The 22,032-nt window shown below is 43.2% G+C and overlaps 1 protein-coding gene across 2 annotated transcripts; it reads left to right on the forward strand.

The window, feature by feature from the left end:
- Positions 1-895: 895 nt before the first annotated feature.
- ZNF711 (zinc finger protein 711) lies at positions 896-21,336 on the forward strand. Of its 2 annotated transcripts, none has more exons than XM_053989950.1 (9): positions 896-978; positions 5,696-5,800; positions 6,583-7,113; positions 14,379-14,537; positions 15,335-15,481; positions 16,053-16,190; positions 17,312-17,359; positions 17,874-18,017; positions 18,481-21,336. In XM_053989950.1, the coding sequence occupies exons 2-9, from the start codon at positions 5,722-5,724 to the stop codon at positions 19,656-19,658; spliced, it is 2,424 nt and encodes an 807-aa protein (XP_053845925.1). In that variant the 5' UTR covers positions 896-978; positions 5,696-5,721; the 3' UTR covers positions 19,659-21,336. The 2 variants fall into 2 exon arrangements, with proteins under 2 accessions (XP_053845925.1, XP_053845926.1); XM_053989951.1 differs by having other exon boundaries at positions 17,874-17,909.
- Positions 21,337-22,032: the final 696 nt, after the last annotated feature.

Below are 22,032 nucleotides of genomic sequence, written 5' to 3' on the forward strand. Positions count from 1 at the left end.
AAAGAGTAATGCAAAGTGTCCCGAAGAAGTTGCTATGCTTGTTATAAGAAGGTTCATGTCTGTATCCTAACTAGTTTTGTATAATAAAAAACTGGTTCAACTTTGTCTTTACTTGTCACGTTTAACCAGGTAAGTCGAGTTTTCACGCTGATAAGAGACCCACAGAACTGAAGCTGTTGCCCGAGCTATTTAAATGTTGAGTGTTTTATTCACTGCCCTCACGGGGACGGGGGAACTCCCCTCATTGACCCTCCGCGGTCCCCTGGGCAGGAGCGGAGATTCCACTGCGGTGCCCGGGGCGGGAGCGGAGGTTCCCCCGCGGTGCCCGGGGCGGGAGCCGGGTCCCCCTACAGTCCCCTCATGGTGCCCCGGGAGGGAGCGGAGGTTCCCCTGCGGTGCCCGGGGCGGGAGCGGGTTCCCCTGACGGTGCCCCGGGAGGGAGCGGAGGTTCCCCCGCGGTGCCCGGGGCGGGAGCGGGTTCCCCTGACGGTGCCCCGGGAGGGAGCGGAGGTTCCCCCGCGGTGCCCGGGGCGGGAGCGGGGTCCCCCCGCGGTGCCCTGACGGTGCCCTGGACAGGAACGGAAGTTCCCCCGCGGTGCCCGGGGCGGGAGCGGGGTCCCCCCGCGGTGCCCTGACGGTGCCCTGGGCAGGAGCGGAGGTTCCCCCGCGGTGCCCGGGGCGGGAGCGGGGTCCCCTGACGGCGCCCTGGGCAGGAGCGGAGGTTCCCCCGCGGTGCCCGGGGCGGGAGCGGGGTCCCCCCGCGGTGCCCTGACGGTGCCGGGGGCGCGGGGGGGTCTGAGGGGGCGGCGGCGGCTGCGCCTGCTCGGCGCGCGGGGGCGCGCGTGACGTGCGGGGGGAGCGGAGCGGGGCCGCGCGCGCTCGCGGCCGCCGCCCGGCCCAGGCTGCGGGCGGAGCGGGCCCAGGCCCGGCCCGGCCCCGGCGCGTCCCGCGGGCCCGGCGCACCCCGGGCCTGCACAGGTGAGCCGGGGCACGGGCACGGGCACGGTGGAGCCGCGCAGGCCGCGCTCCGGCACCGCCGCCGCGGTCGCTGCGGGCCGCGGCCGCCTCTGGGCGGGCGGGCAGGGGAGCCCCGGCCGGGCCCGCCGGTACCGCGCCGGGCGGGTGGTGCGGGCGGGCCCGGCGGTGGAGGGGCCGCGCGGGCGGGCAGAAAATGGCGGAACACAAGATGTCGGCCGGGCCGGCGGGGCGGGGAGGCCGCGGCTCGGGGCCGCGGGACGGCGTTATCCCGGCCGGGACCGCGTTATTCCCGCCGGGACGGCGTTGTCCCGGCGCTGTCCCCGCCTGTCGGCCCGCAGCGCCGCGGGACACCCGCTCCTTTGTCCCCGCGCTCCCTTCGCCGCCTCCCCCCGCCCCGGCGGCACCGCGGGCGCGCCCGCGCCGGGCACGCGCGGGAGGGAGGGAGGGAAGGAGGGAGGGAAGCGCCGGGAGCCGCCGGGATGCGCCGGGAGCCGCCGGGATGCGCCGGGGGCCGCTGGCGCCAGCGGGCACCGGCAGCCCCGGCCCTTGGGCACCGCCGGCCGGCTCTGCCCGTGATTTTTACTCCGGGAAGTTTTATGTGTGCAACGCGTAGATGTAAATTTTTTTTTTTTTTTTTTTCTATTTTATCCTTTATTATTTTGTATTAAGAGCCTTTAGCGCGTTTCAGGCAGCGAGACAAAATCTCCGCTGGTTTTGTCTGTGGCGTTTTAAATGGATTTAGAGTGTAAGTTGTCGTGTTGCTTTCTAGGTGGACACAATAAAGGACTTTAAAATGGATATGCTGGTTTTTCATACCCAGTCTGTTCTCTGCCAAGGGTCTGTGCTAACCTGCACGTTATTTTATTAATTGGGGTTTTCTAATTAAGATTTCTGCACAAGCAGGACGTTTCTCATTGCGTTTCTGTCAGTTGCTGCATTAAAATTAGGGGCGGAAAAAAATGAAAACCGTGTTAACAGGCGAGGATAATTTTTTGTTCCTCAGCTTGAATATTAAGAAATTAAATGGTTACACAGCATCTGCTTCCTATTTTTCAACGGCATAGAAGTTTATTTATTGTTCCATTGCTCCATGTGTGAACCTGGTCCTTTTGGTTTAATGCAAATCTCATATGCAGCTTGTGAATAACCAAAACACCAGCAGTACATGATGTTGTGTTTTCCTTTGGAGCATGTAAACAAGGTATAAATTCTTTAGAAGAAATCCACTATTTTAAAGGAGAGATTAAGGGCTGACCATGCAATTAGGCTTCATGTGAAAATACAGCACCTGAACCTACTGTGAATAGAGGTGTGTATTAAGTGGGGAGATGCTTAACGTTTGCAGGACCACACAAAATGCATTCCTAAAGCTGCATAAATAAAGAGCTTGTATTTCAGCCGTAATTGGCATTCCGTAGAAATGTTGTTTTTATTACACACATTTGAAATATGGCAACAATGCCTGGAAGTGAGCACCGGGATTGGGAGTTTCCCTGTCCCCCTGGGAACACCAGTGACACCCTGGTTTTCCTGGGAAGGGTAGAAGTGCTGAAGCCTTGGTTGTTATCCCTCCTCCTTAAAATGCTTTGCTGGATATCTTTGCATTTGGAGTGTTTTCTTAATCTCTCTCTAAAATGAAAATATTCCTGGCTATTTTGTGATACTTTCTTTAGGAAGAGTAAGCTAAGAACAGATCAATGTGTATCCCAAGAATTTCCACCAGTTTTTCATTTGAATGTTGCTGTTAGGTGTCCTTAGGTCATTCCAAGCTGCCAGCCATTAGCCTTGATTTTAAAATTGCCATTTGCAGAAGTAATTTACAGTTGCAGTCAGAGAGGTCAGATATCCCATCTTCTACTCTAAAATTCATTGCTTGTCTCAGCTGAGTCCCATCTAAGGAAGAGCTTTGGCATAAAGAGCTGAAATAGATTGAAATGAACCTCAGGCTCATTAGAAAGAGAACTCTTATTTTTCAGAAAAGCAAAAGCATTCCAGATACAGACATATTTTAAAAATTTAGCCTTGAGACATTGCTCTGGGAGTCCCAGTGTAGGCTGCATGAAATACTTCATTTTGGGATATGATGACAATATGCTCTTTCCTGAGCCAAGATAGTATGCTGTAATTAAAAAAAAAAATGGAATATTATAAAGTAAATATTTTATTGGCTAATGTTAAAAACATTTTCACTGTCTTTAAATACCCAGAAGAGAAGGGGAATTGAGAGAAAAAACTTGAGCAGTTACAAGTTAGAGGAAGAGAGGAATGGATAAGTTTGGGATCATGACAGGGTGTGGAATTGTGGCTCTGTGCCTGATTTCTCCCTTTCCAAAGCCATGATTGGATGTGTCTGTGGTGGTGTGGGTGTGTTACACAGTGTACTACAGGAGGAAGCTGAGAAGAGCCACAATTAATCACTGCGCTGCATTTTTTTGTTGTTCCCAATAACAAGATTTGCCTGTGATGTGACATGTGGAACTGCATCATCTGCACTGCTGCAACCTGTGAGCAGAACCACCCGGACTGGGGGCAGCCCTGGGCCTCACCCAGGGTTAATTCAGTTTTCCTGCAGTAGCAGGAAGGGCTTTTCCAGCTGGCATTGCATTCCTTTAAGATCCCAAAGTTGATATAAAAAATAAGTTTGTGATTGTGTGGTTGGTTCAAGTCTGTCCTTTGTCTGCAGTGAGAGTTTACAAGAACATTCTTCATAGGGTTGGTACAGCTTCAGCAGGGTTGTTGCCTGGGTGTCATCATCCATCTCTGATTTCAGGGGAAGTTTAAGGGATTGCTAGTGCCATCCCATAACTTTGGTTCTTTTTCTAGTCACGTTAAGTACCAGGAAACTACTCTTTTAGTGATAATTTGCTTTCCCTGCAGAAATTTAAATTCAAATTATAGTCCTACTTTGTATTAATTTTTTTCTATGTGCCACAATACATAATATAGTTGTGCATCTAATTATTTAATCTGAAAATAAGTTGCTTATTGAGAAGGAAAAAAAAGTCTAGCATATTCTTGTAATCTCAGATTGATATAAATTAAATATATACATTTATTTAAAATATATATTGTTATAAATTAAGATAATTTTTCATATCAATTTCCTCTGAAAAAAGGATTCTCTGAATGTAAAGGCTGTAGTCAGGAAATGTTAGATATTGCCTTAATTCTGAAATAGTTAAATGAGCTATTTATGTTATTTATTTAATATAATGAGCTATTTATTTAATAGAATGCCCTAGAGCTGCATTCTGTTTTGGACTAGCAAGGATTCCTTAGCTACAGGGAGAATTTTGGATGGCTGTGGTAATTTGGGAGTGATGGAGCATTGCATTGAGGTTCTGGAGCTGCTCCGTGATCCTTACAATGCTGAAAAATTTTGATTTTGGAGTGGAATTGAATTAGTAAAATCCTTGCCAACTTTCCTCATGGATAATGTTTGACTTTTTTTTGTATTCTTGAATTCAGACCTCCTTGGGGTGGATCGGTGGCTTTTCCTTGCGATTGCCGTCGTTGGGCACCTTTGCTGGAGGAGCTCAGGAGTTGTGGGAGGTCCTGGCTCTGCCTGGGCCCGCTGACTCTGCCTTGGAGATCTCAGATTTTGGGCACTTGTTCCGACAGCCTGGCTTGACCTTGGCTGTGTTGGCTCTTGAGGGAGAACTCGCTGCAGTGGGGTTCTCAAGTGTGTTCTACCTCACGGTAATTGGAGTTTCCTTCATAGTTTGGATTTAGATGATAGGATTTAACAAATTCTTATGGTGGGCTACTAGTCATTTCTTTAATGAGATCTAGGAGAGCAAAACCAAGGTTGGTGCTACAAGGGGAAAGCAGCATGTTTTGGAGACTTACCTTGAAAGATTTGTACTCCCTGCCCCTCTCTGCCCCACTCAGGTCACATAGTTCTGAGTTCTGACTGCATTCACCTCCCACAACTCTAAAACTTCTTATTTGCTCTGGGATTCTGTCACTTTTTCTGATTCTTGGATACGAGAGAGCAGAAAATTACAAGGTTTTAGTCTTGTACAACAGAGATGTTTTTAGGCTTGAGATTTTTCACCTGTGAAAGCCTTGAGCTCTTTCTGATCCTGTGGGGGATTCTGTTGGGTCACTTTGCACTGAGAACTTGTGTAACGTCCTTTGAGTTGCAGCAAACTGCAAAATAATTCAAAATGCCCACACTTCAGTGCTTGGTAGCAATGCTGGAATGCTGATGTTGCCCTTCTCTCTTGTGTTTTACGGGAACACTGTCAAATGACAGATGCTTTCTCCTGCTCTGGGAGTGACTTTGTGTAGCTGTACCTTGTCAAAGAGATCTGGCATCCCCAGTTCAATTTACACATTAAAATTGGTTTTGAAGTGTCTCATATATCCAAATTTTGAAAGAATTGGAAAAATTGATACTCCCAGTAAAATTCTCCACTTTTTTAATTGTAGCTCCACACATCCAGAAGCACCAGCCTTGATAATTAGTTAATGAGTCTGTAGGCAGGCAGAGCAGAGGCTGCTTTGTGCACAATTGCTAATATTTATTGTTATGCTAAGGACAAAAAATACAAACTAAAATAGTAAAGTGAATTGTGTGAACTGTTGCTTATGGTTTTCTTGAATTTTTGGGTAACTACTTCTCTTTGTTTGTCAATGTAACGCATTGATCCAGTAAAGCTGATCAACACAAGAACACTGTTAAACATAAATTCTTGTTTTTATTTTTTTGCAGTTGTTTGTGAATGAATTTGACTGAATATGGATCCAGGTGGCGGAAGTCTTGGATTGCAAACACAGGAATCCAAAATGCCTCACACTATGATCATGCAAGATTTTGGTAAACATTTTAACTATTAAAAATAATGAGTAAAATCCAGGACATGATTGTCTCAGGTATTGGGAAGGACCATGTCTATACCAAGATATTTGCATTTTAATTACAACACTGAATAATGTTAATTATTTTTTTAAAATTTTGATAAGAACCATTTTATTGAGTGTTTTCAGAATTAAAACTGCTGTTTGTGTGTTAAAATAGTTCACTGTGCATTTTATGTTATGTCTGGAAAAGTAGTCTGCAAATATGACTGGCCAGTCCAGTCTGGTAATGAAAACCAGGTTTCTACCTCCAGCCATTCCTTGTGATGCGGCAAGTTGTTGGAAATTTTACTGTAAATATTGCATAATTTATTTTTAACAAGGCCCTTGCTGTCCAAAGGATGAGTCCTTTTATTGTAACAGCAATTAAAAAATGGTTTGTTACCACACTTCCAGTGTCACGCAAGAATTCTGTGAAGGTTCACATTGCTGCTGCAAGGAAGTGTTTTCTAACTGGGAATTAAAAAAACAGAGACTGAACTGTAAAGTAACTTCTAGTTTTTAACAGATCCTAAGTTTGGGACAAACTCCACATTATGTCTTGGTTTGTTTATCTTAGCTTGTGCAGAACAGGCTGCTTTGGACAGTGCTTATCGGGTGAAATGCAAAATGTGGCTGTGGAGAAGTACAGATTTTTCCATCTGTGTTTAACTTGCCTATGTGATAACTCCATTCCTTAGATAAACCATTGCTGGTGCAATAACTGTAACATTTTTCTCCTGGTTCATGGTTGTTCCCTAGTGGCTGGAATGGCTGGCACTGCTCACATCGATGGAGACCACATCGTTGTGTCAGTGCCCGAAGCTGTCCTGGTTTCTGACGTGGTCACGGATGATGGGATAACCCTCGATCATGGCTTGGCAGCTGAGGTGGTCCAGGGGCCCGACATCATCACGGAAACGGACGTTGTCACCGAGGGCGTCATCGTTCCCGACTCCGTGTTGGAGGCCGATGTTGCCATTGAGGAGGCTTTGGACACCAGCGACCACGTTCTGACTTCTGACCTGATCACAGAAACCGTGCGAGTTCCCGACCAGGTGTTTGTGGCAGACCTTGTCACGGGCCCCGAGGGACACTTGGAGCACGTGGTGCAGGACTCCGTGGCCGGGGCCGACTCGCCCACCATGGTGTCGGAAGAGGTGCTGGTGACCAACTCGGATTCGGAGGCTGTCATCCAGGCAGCTGGGACTGTCCCTGGCTCCACGGTCACCATCAAAACCGAGGACGACGACGACGGCAAGAGCACATCTGAAGACTACCTGATGATATCTTGTAAGTCCACAGAGGTAGATGGAAGCAGGAGGGAGCTGAGCTGGAAGTGCTCTGGTGGGGAGAAGTTCCTGTAACTGGACTCTTGGAACGCTCAGGGGATAGGCTGGTGCCCACTTAATTCCTGGTGTCTGGATTTGGGGGTTTTGATGGAAAATCACTGATACAACAAGAAAGAGAAGGACATTGATGCTGCTGAGTGAGTGGGTGTGTATGTTTGTGTTTCTGAAACTAGATATTCCAGGAAATTTCAGAAAAACACCTTGGAAAGTTAAACACTCAATTTATTTTGAATATACAATTTTTTTCTAAAAAGCACCACAGGTATATTACAATGCTATGTCGATTAATGTAAAAATAACATATTAGGATTAATCAGGAGAATCCACCAAGAAATAGGTTTTTTAAGATCTCTAACTCAAAGTTTTCTCAATATATCCACAAAATGTGGGTTTTTTTAGTGTATTAAAAATTACAATAGGTATTTCATTGTCTGTTGTGCTGTTCTGGGCTGAACTTGGAAATAAGGTGTTGTGTTTATTAATTAATGAATTGGCTCATTAACACATTCCAGTTCCTACACAGCATCCAACTCCATATGATCCTGTTGACAGTAGCTGAGGTTGGCTGCTGAAAGAACCTTGGGTACTTTGTGTTTCTTCTGTGCTGACATTATACCCAAGGTACCAGTTGTTGCTGCTACACAAATTTGATAAAATATAATCCAAGTAATTATTTTTTTTAATTCTTCAAATCACTTATTGAAACGTTGAGCAGGTCAAAACAGATTTTATTTAGTCAGAAGCAATATGTTAAAAAAAGTCAATGCCAAGTATGTCAAAGTGTCAGTCTGTTCACAACAAGCTGCATTTATTAAAAATTTCAGGACAGAGGACACCACTGATCTGTGATTATAAAGATTTCCCTCTCTTATAGCATTTATGTCTCTTATGCAAAATACATTTGTTTTCATTCAGTACAGGATGAACAGCAATGATTTTTAAAGCTTTCCATCATTACTGTGTCACTAACAGAAGCCAAAAAGAGGGTTTTTTGAAAAAGGAGCTTCAAAAATGAGTCTATAAAGCAAATTAGACCTGCAACAAAGAAAACCTTGTGTGTTTTTGTAATGAAAGGAACACCATTTTTACAGCCAGTTGTTTCACTGAACAAATTCCTCCTTTCTGACAGAGTACTTAGGGTGAATTTATTCTGTAACTGGCTATTTCCCTTGTCATTATAAGTACAGTCATCTTTGGGACTCTTTCTGAGAGAGATGAGTGTGATGGATGCTGATGATCCTGCACTTAGGCCAGAACATCTGAAGCTTTCAGTTATCTGATGGCCCCACGAGTGTCTGACACGTTCATGGTTTTGTCAGGTGTCCTCAAGCTTGGCTTTCACAATGTTTCAAAGCCATTTTGAGACCTAGTTTTCAGCAAATTAAATTTTTATATATATATATATAACAGTGATATGCCTGAATAGTCACAGTTGGAAGCTACATTATTCAGTTAGGAGTTTAAGTAATCATTTATGTAAATTAAAGCAGTCATAGAATCGTTTAGGATGGGAAAGAGCTGTAAGATTATTGAGTTTAATTGTTCTCCCAGCACTGCCAAGGCCACCACTCACCATGTCCCCAAGTGCCACATCCACATGGCTTTTAAATCCCTCCAGGGATGGGGACTCCATCACTGCCCTGGGCAGCTGTGCCAGGGCTGCACAGCCCTTCCCCTGAAGGAATTTTTCCCAGTATCCACCCTGAGCCTGCCCTGGCCCAGCCTGAGGCCGTTCCCTCTCCTCCTGTCCCTGTTCCCTCAGAGCAGAGCCCGACCCCCCAGCTGTCCCCTCCTGTCAGGAGCTGTGCAGAGCCACAAGGTCCCCCCTGAGCCTCCTTTTCTCCAGGCTGAGCCCCTTCCCAGCTCCCTCAGCCCCTTCCCAGCTCCGTTCCCTTCCCTGGACTCACTCCAGTCCCTCTCTGTCCCTCTGGTCATGAGGGTCCCCGAGCTGCCCCCAGCACTGGAGGTGCCCCAGCAGTGCCAGCACAGGGGACAGCACTGCCCTGGTCCCTGGACACCATTCCTGACCCAAGCCAGTGCCACTGGCCTCTTGCCCACCTGGGCACCCCTGGGTTATGTCCTGCCACTGTCAGCAGCACCCCCAGGGCCTTTCCCAGCTTCCCAGCCCTTCTGCCCCAGCCTGGAGCTTTCCATGGGGTTGTTGTGACCCCAGGGCAGGATGTGACACCTGTGAGCCCCCACAAATGGCCTCAGCCCAGGATCCAGCCTGTCCAGGCTCCCCTGCAGAGATTCCCACCTCCAGATCAGCACTTGCCCAGCTCAGTGTCACCTGCAAAGCTGATCCCCTCATCTGGATCACTGATGAAGGTCTTTGAGCTCTGTTGAGTTCCTAAGTTGAACCTGTGTTGTGCAGGGGATGCCAGCCTGACCCCACAAAGTGTCTGCTGTTGTGTTCTTGTCAGTGGTAATGAATCGTTCTTATGCAGTTTTTATTTTTTTTTTTATTTTTCGAATATTAGCCTTGAATTTGTTTTGTTTATGGAGATAACATGTTGTGTAGAATAGATAAAGGCTTCAATTTGTCAAGCAGGTCAAAACTTTTTATTTACTTAAATCTATTCAATTGTCAAATGCTGTCAATATTGTAGAAAGTGAATTTTATAGTATTTCAGTTGGGGTGTATATACAGGACTGTTGAACTGTTTTTATAATGTAAATCACACCAGTGATACTTCTAAAGAATTTCAAAATACTCAGTTGTCTTTTAATGAAATTTAGCATCTAAAAAGGGAAGACTGCATAAAATGCCAGATATGCCCTTAGGGAGTACCATGAGTTGTTCTGTTGAACACATGTGGGAACTACCAAAATATGGTATTTTAGGGTATGGAACTGACTGTGGAGTTTTAATTTCCCTGCTGCTTGTTAGGAGTTACAGCTTAAATGACAGAACCATAGAATAGCTTGGGTTGGAAGGGACTTTACTGAAAGGTGATTTTTCACCATTTGGAGGTGACATTCCCATGTAGATACTTTATACACTTCTGGTAATTACATATTCAGTGTAAGTACCATATGGACAATATTAAGTTTGTCTTGATAGTTATTTGACTATCTCTGTATGATTTTGTGATTGGAAAGTTTCATTGGAAGATTATCGCCACTCTGCAGATAAATTCAGCTTTTTCAAACCAGCTTTATAAGCATAGGACTTTAAAAATCTATTTTTGCTACGTTCACAACACGAATACCACGGGGTGTTCACGATTCTTTGCTTTAAGCCATCCAAACACCTCAATAAAAAGGAATTGAATCCCAAATGCTGTGGTGGGCCCCTGACCCCAGCCCTTGTCAGAGTGAGATGGAGCTGGTGAGCAGCACATCCCGTGCTGCAGGGGCAGTGGGCAGTGGAGCTGAAGCCTCCCCTCTTTTGTTTTTCAGGTTTGCGATATTCAGACCCACAGCGGGTTGCCAGCCCCCGCTCCGCGTGCCGGCCCCATGCACTATTCTGGTGACCTCAAAGCCACCACTGACCCACACTGGAGCTGGCCCGGGGGTAAGGTACTGTGCCACCAACACCTCCTTTATAGTGTCTTACACTGTTGCCTCATTTGCTAAACATTTTAGGATTCCTACTCCTCTATTTGAACCTATGGGACTTAAGTAGATCAGACATTAGAAAAACCTGGAGAATTGTCAAAGCCTTGTGGGACTTACCTTGCCCTCGTGTTGCTCCTCTGGTGGCTGTGGCATCACCAGCATAGTGCATGTGAGGCATCACATGGATTGGGAGCTGGCAATCCACGGTGAATCTGGACATCACACACCTGAAAACAGCCAAGCCAGGTAAGTCTAACACTGGGAGTGTGCTGAGTTTTCCTTTAAAGTTTGTTCACTCAGGAGGATTCAGCATCTATTTATGGAGGTTCTCCGTTGTGTTTTTGCACTTTATTTTAAGGGACCAGATAATAGCATGTAGTGCTTCTGGTGGGTGAGTCAGAGCTGGAAGATACTTTGATATTCCATTGACAGAAAGGAAGCAAGTGTTCCCTGTTCCCTGAGCTATCCCTGGGAAAAGCAGCAGAGAATTTAGCACTGATGGGTTACCAGGGATGGAAGGCATCTTACTTAGACAACAGAATATTTTCATGAGCTGTTAAAAAAACAATAGTATTTTGGAACCTGACAAAGATTACTTGTCCTGCTGCGTTGTTTTTCTCTTACCTAAATCTGATTAAAAGGTAGATGGAAGCCATGAGATTTACTTCAGATAAGATGGGACTTTAAGCAAAAGCAATTGCCAACTCAGTGTATTTTGTTGTATTTGAAAGAAAAAGCAACATCTTAGAGAAAATAGTCTATATTGATGTCATTTTCTCAGGCCAGATGATATTTTCCAAATTTTGCTATATTACACATTTGCTGTTTTAGAAAAGTGATCCCAGAGGCCCTGGATGCACAAACTTCCTAATAGGTTTCCATTTTTTTAGCTTAAATTGTACAGACTGATTTTTTTGGAGAATACACAGAATGGTTAATGGTGTAGAAGTAACCACAAATGTTAAAAGTACTGTTCTAAGTTTGCCCCTCTAAAACAGGACTCTCTATTTTTGAAGGATATTGAATATAATATTAGTTAAATAGTTGGGAATTCTTCCATAAAGAAAACTTCCCATCACACATGTGGTAACTCCCCTGTTCAGCAGGAAGTTGCTGTTGTTGAGTAACTTCCCAGGACAGAAAAACTTATTTCTGTTAAACTGGTAATGTGTTATATTTATAAAATATGTGAGTTTAGAAAAAAATGGTGTTGCTTGAGTTGCAGATTTGAAAAGAACTTTATTACCACCTCTCAATTCTAAATTGGCAGGGTTTGTGAGCTTTGAAATATTATTTCTGGCAGTCATAGTGCTGGGTATATAATCCCTTCTCTTACTGGGGATTACCTCCAGTCCTTCCAACACTCACACATGCAGTGGGAATGGTCATTGTATTAAATTAAACTTATATTTATCATTTTCCAGAACATGCATAAGAAACTTTGATAAATTTTAAAAGCCTTGCAGAAAAGAAAAAAAAAAGTATTTAATAAATTCATGGTTAGTAAATGTATGGAAATACTTATCCCAAGATAAGAGAATTTCGGCATCTCCACTTTTCTGTCTTCTGACAACCCCATTCTGGCAGCTTAAAAAATGTCAATTAGCAGGTGCAGTAACACTCCCACAGGGGATAGAAAAGGGTTTAATGACCTGGTGCTGGGAAAGTCGAGTGGCAGAGGAATATTGCAGGTTCTCTGTTGTGGCTCTCTCAGTGTTTGTGCTCTGAGGGTTCCCAGTGTCCTGCCAGGTCACACAAACATCAGGCAGCGCGTGGCAGACTCTCACTCATGAAGGTGTTGATGTTCCTGGCATTGATTTCAGTAGATGTTTAGAGAGTTTTTTAATTAAAAAAGCAAAAACTCTCTTCCTGAGGAAATTTATTTTTCCTGATCCACGTTTGATACTTTTTCAGCAATGGAATTAATCCGTTAGTTACCAAAAAAAACCCAAACTCCACCAAACAGCTAAACCAGCATTTTTTAAATGTTTTCCATAGATGTTTCAGGTTATAGAGCCTGGTGCTGATAACAGCAAGGTTTTGGGATCAGTCCCCATATGGATCATTCACTTAAGAGTTGGACTTGATGATCCTTGTGGGTCCTTTCCAACTCAGAATATTAATTTTCATCGAAGTGTAGACTTCACAGACGTTCTAAAACAAAACCAAATATTTACTTGTACTTCCCAACATTTTACCTGGTTCTGTCCTCAGTTACTTCTGTACTCACCTGGTGCAGTCCGAGATTTGTGAATAGAAATGAGGTTTCCCAGTGCTGTGGGCTGGGTAGGTGTCTGTGGGAAGAGCTTCGTTTGGGATTGCTGGGGTGGATTCCACTCCCCTGCTGCAGGAGAGGCACCTTCTCCTTCCCACCTCCAGTGGCTGCCCCGAGCATTAAAGGCTTCAAGCGACTCCAGCTTAGCCCAGTGCCCAAGGGGGTTAAAGCAGCTCTTGGGAGCAGCCACCAGTGCCCTGGGAGCAGGAAACTGGGAGGGGACTGGGGACCACTGCAGCCATCCCAGGTAAGGCAGCTTTTCCCAGGGATCAGGGCCTCAGCATCCCCATGGAGTCAGGAAGCCCTGCTGTCACCTCAGTGTTCATCCTCAGGAGTTTTTCTTTGCTTTGTGCACACATACTTTAATGTTACGTGTGCAGTAAGATGCTGTTTCCCTGGAATGTATTTCATTCAGATTTTGTCTACGTTTTGTGGGATTCTCCTCTGTTCAGAGGACTTCAGTGGGTGTTCAGCACTGCACAGGTTTGTGTTGACCATCTGCACAGGAGCTAAATTTATCCTCAGTGAGAAGTGTGTCAGTACATGTGTCAGAGAGATGCTGAGTTCAGTGCCCTCTGGGTTGGCAATTTGAGGTGTATCTATGGTCATCTCTGTGAATGCCCTTTTTACCAAAATATGTTGCTTTTAATAGTTTGGATGTATTTTTCTTCTTAGAAATTAAATGAGCATTTTGAATGTGTAAACCAAATAATCAGCAAGTGAGTTGTGTAAAGAATGAGAAGTCAATCTCTCATAGTTGTATTTGGATTTATTGTCAGTGCATCTTCTAATCAGCTGTATATCATACATTAATCTTCATTAATGTATATGTTTTCAAGTGATAAAGTGGATAAATTCATAATTTCTTTGAGGAAGAAGACACAGTCAGATTCTTGATGCACCGTTCTTTAGCTGGGAATATGCTCCAATCATCACACTCCTCAAGAGTTTCAGCCACTAAATTTTAGTCACTATGCATCAAAGTGAAACTTTTGAGAACTCTTAGACTCTAACAGGCAATTCTGAGTTAATTTTTAATGCTTTTGTATAGATATTTAATATGAATTATTGATAAATTTTTGCCTTCTAAGAGTAATAGTTTCATCCATAACCAGTTACCTCATTCCCTTTGATGACAAGCTCCCTCTTGTGTCCTTTATTCTGTAATTCCTGCTGTGTTTCCTGAGTTGCAATAAAATACTGAACTTCTGGAATATCTTAAGTTTCTTGAGATGAGCTGCTTTTAAAGGCCACTTATGAATACAAATCTTTCCTGTGCATGGGGAGAATAGTGGAGAAAATCATGCTGCTGATTACTTTGGCTTCTAAAAATGTGTTTGAACCTCATTTTTATTCTCTTCTCTTTGCAGTGGATGATGTTGGAGAGAAATTGGACCATATAGGAAGCACTCCCTTGAAGATCAGTACTGAGGTGGCAAATGATGATGTTGCTAAAGATGATGGCTTTGGTTCAGAAGTTATCAAAGTCTATATATTCAAAGCTGAAGCTGAAGATGATGTTGAAATAGGTACCTTGAAATCCTATTTATTCTTTCAGTAGTGTGAAGTGTTTCAGGGTCTTTCTCTTTGTTCTTCATTCCACGTAATCCAGTGACTGGAGTGTTTTGTAGAATGTGACATTTGTGGAGGCTGCCCAGATGCAGTAAATGCTGGGTGTGGATTAGTCTCAAGTTCTTTTTTGATTAGCAGGGCTATTTTCAGGCAGCCAAAGCTCAAATGTAGAAGTGGTTGTGTGTCTGCAGCTGTTTTTTCAGCTGCTGCTTTTCTCTGACTTTGCAAGACACAAGTGTGTCAGCACAGCAGAGGCTTCTGGACTGGATCCCTTTTGTTGGTGGGAGCATTTGGGGGCCTTTGCAGAGAGAGGGGAGGAATTCTGGGGCTGCAGGTGAACCAAAGGGCTCAGAATTCTCTGCAGTTCCCTTTCCCCATGGATAGACCAGCAGTGCCCATGCTCTGAAGGCATGCACAACTCACCTGTGTCTGTTCCTGAAAAAGCAGAATCCCCCTCTTGGCTGTTCTTGGAGCTGAAACCTCTGGATCATTCCCAGGCCCTGTTCCCAAATTCTGTTTGTTCCTCTGGGGACGGGATCTCAGTGTCCAGGGACAGAAGGGACAGACTGCTCGTGCAGCAGCAGGGACAACCAAAATCTCTGATGGCTGAGAAGTAATTCTCAGCAGGGCTGTTCTCTGAGCTGCTCTCAGGGAGGTGGTCCCAGCAAGTCAAAAAAATACTTGGATCTGAAATGAATCTTACCAGTGGCTTTGTTCACATTGACTTAATGTGTGTAACTTCTTTTTGTTTGAGGTGGGACAGAAATTGTCACCGAGAGTGACTTCCACAATGGCCATTCTGTAGCTGGAGTCATTGAACAAGGAGGTGTTGGGAGAATGCAGCGAGAAAAAATGGTTTACATGGCGGTTAAGGACTCTTCTCAGGAAGATGAAGATATTAGTAAGCATAATAAGAAACATTTTTGTTTCTCATGCTGTTTGTACACCCATATAACCATCATTCTCAAGGACATTTTTAGTTATTTTCTGAAGGATTCTTCAGCTTGAAGTAGTAGAAAGCTAAGCTCATCTTCCCTAAAAATAAAAAGCAGGCTATAATTATTTAAAAGTGTTGTAGATAATGCACTTTGTGCATACTGTGTGCAATCATTTAATTATTTATATTAAATTTAACATATCCATGGATGACGTTAATGAGGTTAGTCACACTTCTTATTTTTCTATTTTCCTACTGTGAATTAAGCAGCTTTCTGAAAAAGTGGCAAATGTCATCAGTTGCAAGTTCATGAGTTTGTCTGTTGGAAATTTTGTGGGCATTTGTTTTGGATTAGTATTTATTGATACGTGTTTTCTCTCTTTAAGGAATATCTGAATAAGCAATGATCCCCTAAATGCCAAAGGAAGAAAATTAATTTATAATGGGTATCAATCAGAGCGAGAGCAAATTAAATGAAGGAAAGGTTTGGAAAGACAGAATAAAATTAAAGATTTATTCTCCTCCCTTCACCCAGGCTGTGCTGAAATAGCAGATGAAGTTTATATGGAAGTTATTGTAGGGGAAGAAGAAGCCACATCCCTTCCAGACACCCAGCTTGAGGACTCTGGCGTGAATAAAACGTTTGTCCCCGTTGCTTGGGCTGCTGCTTACGGTAGGAACCTGTGCTTCTTCCCTGAAAATCCCTGCCATTATTTCCTCCCTCATCCAGCTGCCAGCATCTCTGGGATGACCTCACCTTGTTGTTGGGGTTTGGAAACAGCTTCTGCTCTCTGCCATGCAGCGATTGCTGTGTGGGGGGTTTCATGGAGTAGAAAGGAAAGCTTGTTAGGAGAAGTTTGACTTTGTTTCAGATCCCAGCTCAGATGTACAGAGTATGTGGGGTTTGATGCTTAAAATGTTGAAGATCTTAAACAAGAACAGCCTTAAGTATTTTACATTAGGAGGTGGAAGGGGGAAAGACTGTAAAAAGGGAATAGTAGGAATAAATGTGTTCCTAATAATTTCAGTTTATAGACGTGTTTTAAGCCTGTTAGTCCTTCAGGTGAGAAACAAAAAAGTGATTTGTTTTCAAATAGTGGAAGTGTCTTAGGATATTGTGAGTTCTGTCTATTGTTTTGTATAATTTCCTTGGATTTTGGTGTGTTAAATGTTTGTTAAGAGGGTATCAAGTTATCCATAGTTTCTGTTATAATTAATTAAGCAAGCTAGCGAAAATTCCTTGGTCTGGCAAAGAGAGCCCAACAGTTGGGCTGGTAAAGTGCTTTGGAACCACAGAGCTTTGGCACAGGTGCAGATACTTCCAGTGCAAAGTGAGGAATGTGCTCCTGAGGTATTCCTTGTGAATCTCCAAAACTCCATTGTGCTGAGAGGCTGATAAGGGCCAAGTCCTCTTATCTGCCTCCTTCTCTCCAGACAGATAACGTGCTTCCATCTCAGGAGCAAAATGTGCATTTCAGATAACCTCTGCATTGCTATCTGAGGGGATAGATGAGGTTAAAAGTTTGCAGAAACAAGCATATTAATAATGGAAAGCAGGAGAGCCAGCAGGGTAAGCATGCAGACACAGATGGGGTGGATATTAACTCCTCCCAGAGATGGGATTTTGGTTCCTGAGGCTCATGATTACACAACACCAAGCTGCACATCTCCACTTGGATGGTGTTAACCTGTGACTTATTAGCTAAGTTAGTTTTCTCTCATTATCAGGCTTTCAAAAGCAGCATCTTTAAAAAGAATATTATTTTATATTGACTAAAATACCATTTTCTGCAGGAGATGAAAGAAGGCTTCCCCGAAGATACGAAGATGGTCAAGCGGCAGGTGAGAACTTTTAACAGCATTAAAACTAAAACTGTCTTTGAAAAAACAGATATTTCTGTGTTAGTGCTCCTAATCAGAGATGCAAAGAATAAGCTATAAATTAGATATTGAAGGACTCCACAGTCTTTCTCTGCTGTTCTGAATGAAAACAGTTCTAGATGTCTGTAGACCTTTGGAGGGGGTGGGGAAGTTGGGAGGCACTGCCAAGTTTTTAATGTAGTTTTGCAGACAGAAAAGAGATAATGCAGTTGTTAAGAAGTGAAAACAAATTAAATAAAAATCAAGGAATATAATTAGAAATGAATCAGTGTTTAAACAATCATACCCTTGACTTTTGCCAGGAAAGATAGATAGTGGTTCCCATTAGCACACTTCTTTTTAATGGATATTGTGATAGAGAAATGGGCAGTGCTTGTTTTTAAAAAGTAGATAATGCTGCTGTGCAATTCCAGTCGTCAGTCCCAAAGAAACAAGTTGTTTAAGGTTTTTTATGGTGTCTAATTTTTGTTTCTAGGAAATAACTTGGATACACGATTAGAAAACAAAAACGGTAATGCAACACAGTACCTGCAGATTTGTGATAGCATTAGCACTAATAGAGTGCTCAAACAAAAAACCAAGAAAAGGAGGAGAGGAGAGGCCAGGCAATGGCAAACAGGTAAACACTGGATGGTTACGGTATTGTCACGGAGTGCCACTTACTCCTGTCCTATTCCTTTTCTCTTTTTTAAGCTGATGCAGAATTAAAAGCTATAAATGATGATTTGCGTATTTCCTGTGTCCTTCCCCCCTCCAGTTCTGTGCCTAGAAAATGTCATATTTTGCTATTCAGAGTCAGTACACCCAGGGCTGATGCAATTCATTGGAATGTTGCAAGCTATTAAAAAGTACCCATGGCTATATTCAGTGCACATGTGATATTCCTGATCTGTTTGAGCAGTTTCTAAAACAGAACTATATAAACTATAGGTGCTGTGGATTGGTTGTTTTTAAACTACTGAGCCACTCTCTCTCTGCTGCAAGTGTAAGTGCATGAATCTGAACAGCACTTGGCTGATTTAAAACTTCTTAATCAGTAAATGTGTTTCTTTCATAACTTGTTTTTGTTTGTTCAAAAACAGCTGTTATAATAGGTCCTGATGGACAGCCCTTAACAGTTTACCCTTGTCATATTTGTGGGAAAAAATTTAAATCCAGAGGATTCTTGAAAAGGCATATGAAGAACCATCCCGATCATATGATCAAGAAGAAATACCAGTGTACAGACTGTGACTTTACAACTAACAAAAAAGTAAGTTTCCACAATCATCTGGAAAGCCATAAACTTATAAATAAAGTTGATAAAACGCACGAGTTTACAGAGTACACGAGAAGATACAGAGAGGCGAGCCCGTTGAGTTCCAATAAACTCATCCTGAGGGACAAGGAGCCCAAGCTCCACAAGTGCAAATATTGTGACTATGAGACTGCAGAGCAGGGGCTGCTCAACAGGCACCTGCTGGCAGTCCATAGCAAGAACTTCCCTCATGTGTGCGTGGAGTGCGGGAAGGGCTTCCGCCACCCCTCGGAGCTGAAAAAGCACATGAGGACCCACACGGGGGAAAAGCCATACCAGTGTCAGCACTGCGTGTTCAGGTGTGCTGACCAGTCCAACCTGAAAACTCACATCAAAACCAAACACGGCACCGACCTGCCCTTTAAATGTGAGCACTGTCCCCAGGCCTTCGCCGACGAGAAGGAGCTGCAGCAGCACACCGAGCTCTTCCAAGGGCATAAGACTCACCAGTGTCCCCACTGTGACCACAAGAGCACCAACTCCAGCGACCTGAAGCGACACATCATTTCAGTGCACACCAAGGATTTTCCCCACAAGTGTGAGGTGTGTGAGAAAGGCTTCCACCGGCCCTCGGAGCTCAAAAAACATAGCGAGACCCATAAAGGGAAAAAGATCCACCAGTGTAGGCACTGTGACTTCAAAACCTCCGACCCTTTTGTGCTCAGTGGGCACATCCTCTCCGTTCACACCAAGGACCTGCCTTTTAAATGCAAAAGGTGTAAAAGGGGCTTCAGGCAGCAGAACGAACTGAAGAAGCACATGAAGACCCACAGTGGCAGGAAGGTGTACCAGTGCCAGTACTGTGAGTACAGCACCACGGACGCGTCGGGCTTTAAGCGCCACGTCATCTCCATCCACACCAAAGACTACCCCCACAGGTGTGAGTTCTGCAAAAAGGGCTTCCGCAGGCCCTCCGAGAAAAATCAGCACATAATGAGGCACCACAAAGAGGCCATAATGTGATAGGTGAGCTCCAGCAGGAAGCGATGTAGAAACTGTGGTATGCTAATTGGGGAAAAAAATAAATCTCACGAACTGTTTCTCCTGGTTTCAAAGCTTGATATTAAACCATAACTTTACATTCTTTGTATTAAAAGTCTTAAAAAGTATTAGGGTTGGCAGGGGATCTCATAGCCCTATGATTGTTGCTGATCAGAACCTAAAGAGCACTAGAGAATGCAGAGGATGGATGAATGTCTTAAATTTGCAGAAGGATGGATGAATGTCTCCAAGTGAACGGTATTTGCCATTGCTGAGTCTAGAGGACAGGGCAGAGCTGGTTGTGTGACCCATTCTGTCAGTCCCAACGTGTGTCTCCAGTATGGAAGCAGATCCCTGGTGAGGTGAGCTACAGAGGGTTTGCAAAGGAGCCCCCTCTTCACTTCTTGAGCAGTTTGGAACGGGGAGTTTTAGTCAGACACTTCATCACAACGTTTTCAATTGTGCCTAGAAACTGAATTCCAGAACTGGCGAAATTTGGGGGGGGGGTGTCCCTTGTTCAGTTTGGTTTGGTTTTGTTTTTAAACATTTCATAGGGAAACTTTTTGGTTTCCTTTATTAGTTTAGGTCCAAGAAGCATTTTTTTACTGGTTTTCAAAGCTGCTAACCTATTTTATTGCAGGATATGATGTTTAAAATAGAACATTATGTTATGGTCTCAGAGGTGGTGTTCTGGTGCTAGGGTTAAAGATGTATATGTATATAATTTCCCTTTTTTTATCTGAAACTACAGTTGAATGTTGTTCAGTATGGCACATATAACAAAATTAACTTTGAATTTGACTTTTTTTTTTTAAAGGATAAAAATGGATGCAGCTCATAGTGTTGTGACTCAACACTAAATTTTTTTTCCTCGCTACTTTAAAGTCTTCTCTAAAAAGAATATTAAAAACAGTTGAAAACTGTAGGGGTTTTATAATTAAAATTCAAAGTACTTAGAGGTTCTTTAGGGCAGTGTTCTTAACAGGTATGACAGTTGCTGTCCTACCTCCTAATATGAAATTTTCCATATAGATGTAAAATTGCACCTTTTAATCGATTCTTTTAAAAAAAGATCTATACCATGCTATAAACATGCATTTTCAACCTGTAAGAAAGTATATATGCAGTATTTAACCAGAAAAACCTGCTGCCACTAGAGTTTGGAGGTGGATCTTGAGTTTACAGTGTATACATTTAAAATATGCATCCCTTTAAAAATGCTTTGTGTTAGCATGCTGCAAATCCAATGGCGCTTATATAACGAGCTGGTCTAGGGCTATTTAATGAAAAACCTGGTCATAAATGTTATGCATATAATGTGTATTTTTTACTTTTTTTAGTTGCTTCATGTTTGCACACAGCTGTTCACATGAGAAATTGTAACTTCATGCTATATTGTGGCTTTGTGTTCCAGATAATGTTCATATTTTGTTTTTGCACCAGATGAGAATCAGTTCCTTGAGAATAAATTTTTTTTATATTTCTAAACTTCAGAAAGTTAAAATTTGGGAAATCTCTTAGACAAATAAGTGTTCTATGTGGCTGTAAAAAATGATGTACACGCTGTAAAATAAGATTGTCACTGTTCTGTGGGATTATTATTTCTAAATGTGTTACTCATCGTAACGGGCATACAATAAAACGCATCTCTTGCACTCCAGATTTTTTGGAGTTTCCTTTTCATTTTTGGTGTTTAGGAAAGTGCCATTCTGTAAATTCACCTGATATTTTTAATTGCATTATTCACTAATTAATATCTAATCACATTTCAAGTAAACAGGTTACTGCAGGTCTATTTATCAGAATGTTGAGGAGAGAACATTGGGTTTGATTTAACCCTTTAGACCCACAGGTAATGTATTTGTGTTTGTTTTGCTTATTTCTAAAATAATTGTCAAATCTGATACTGACATTGCTTTGAAATTTTTTTTTCCTTTAAGAGAACAAAAAACTTCTCACATACTTTAGGAAGAACCAGGTAGGTTTTTGTCTTTTTACCTGTGTAATAACAGCTTGCTGAATGAAATGCTAAAAGCACTGCTATCCTAAATTCCCTCTCTTTTTAGAATGTTTGAATTGCAACATCAGTAACAGATTAAAAAGCTGAAGAAGAACATGTGCTATTAAATGAACCCTTCACTGAGGATTTCCAATGGGCTTTGAGCCACTGAACTCGTAGGTTTTGCACAAAGAACAGAAATTAAGCAGACAGGAATTAATTCATCTGGGTTTTGTTACTGCTTTTCCTTGCATGCCCAGCAGTCAGAAGGGAAAAAAAATCTTAGTGATTTAAGGCTGTGGATTTCTGACAATGTCAGTGCTTTGTTCCTGAATGTTATGTTGAATACATGGACTG

Source organism: Vidua macroura, chromosome 14 (assembly GCF_024509145.1).
Source record: "Vidua macroura isolate BioBank_ID:100142 chromosome 14, ASM2450914v1, whole genome shotgun sequence".
NCBI classification, from domain to species: Eukaryota; Metazoa; Chordata; class Aves; order Passeriformes; family Viduidae; genus Vidua; species Vidua macroura.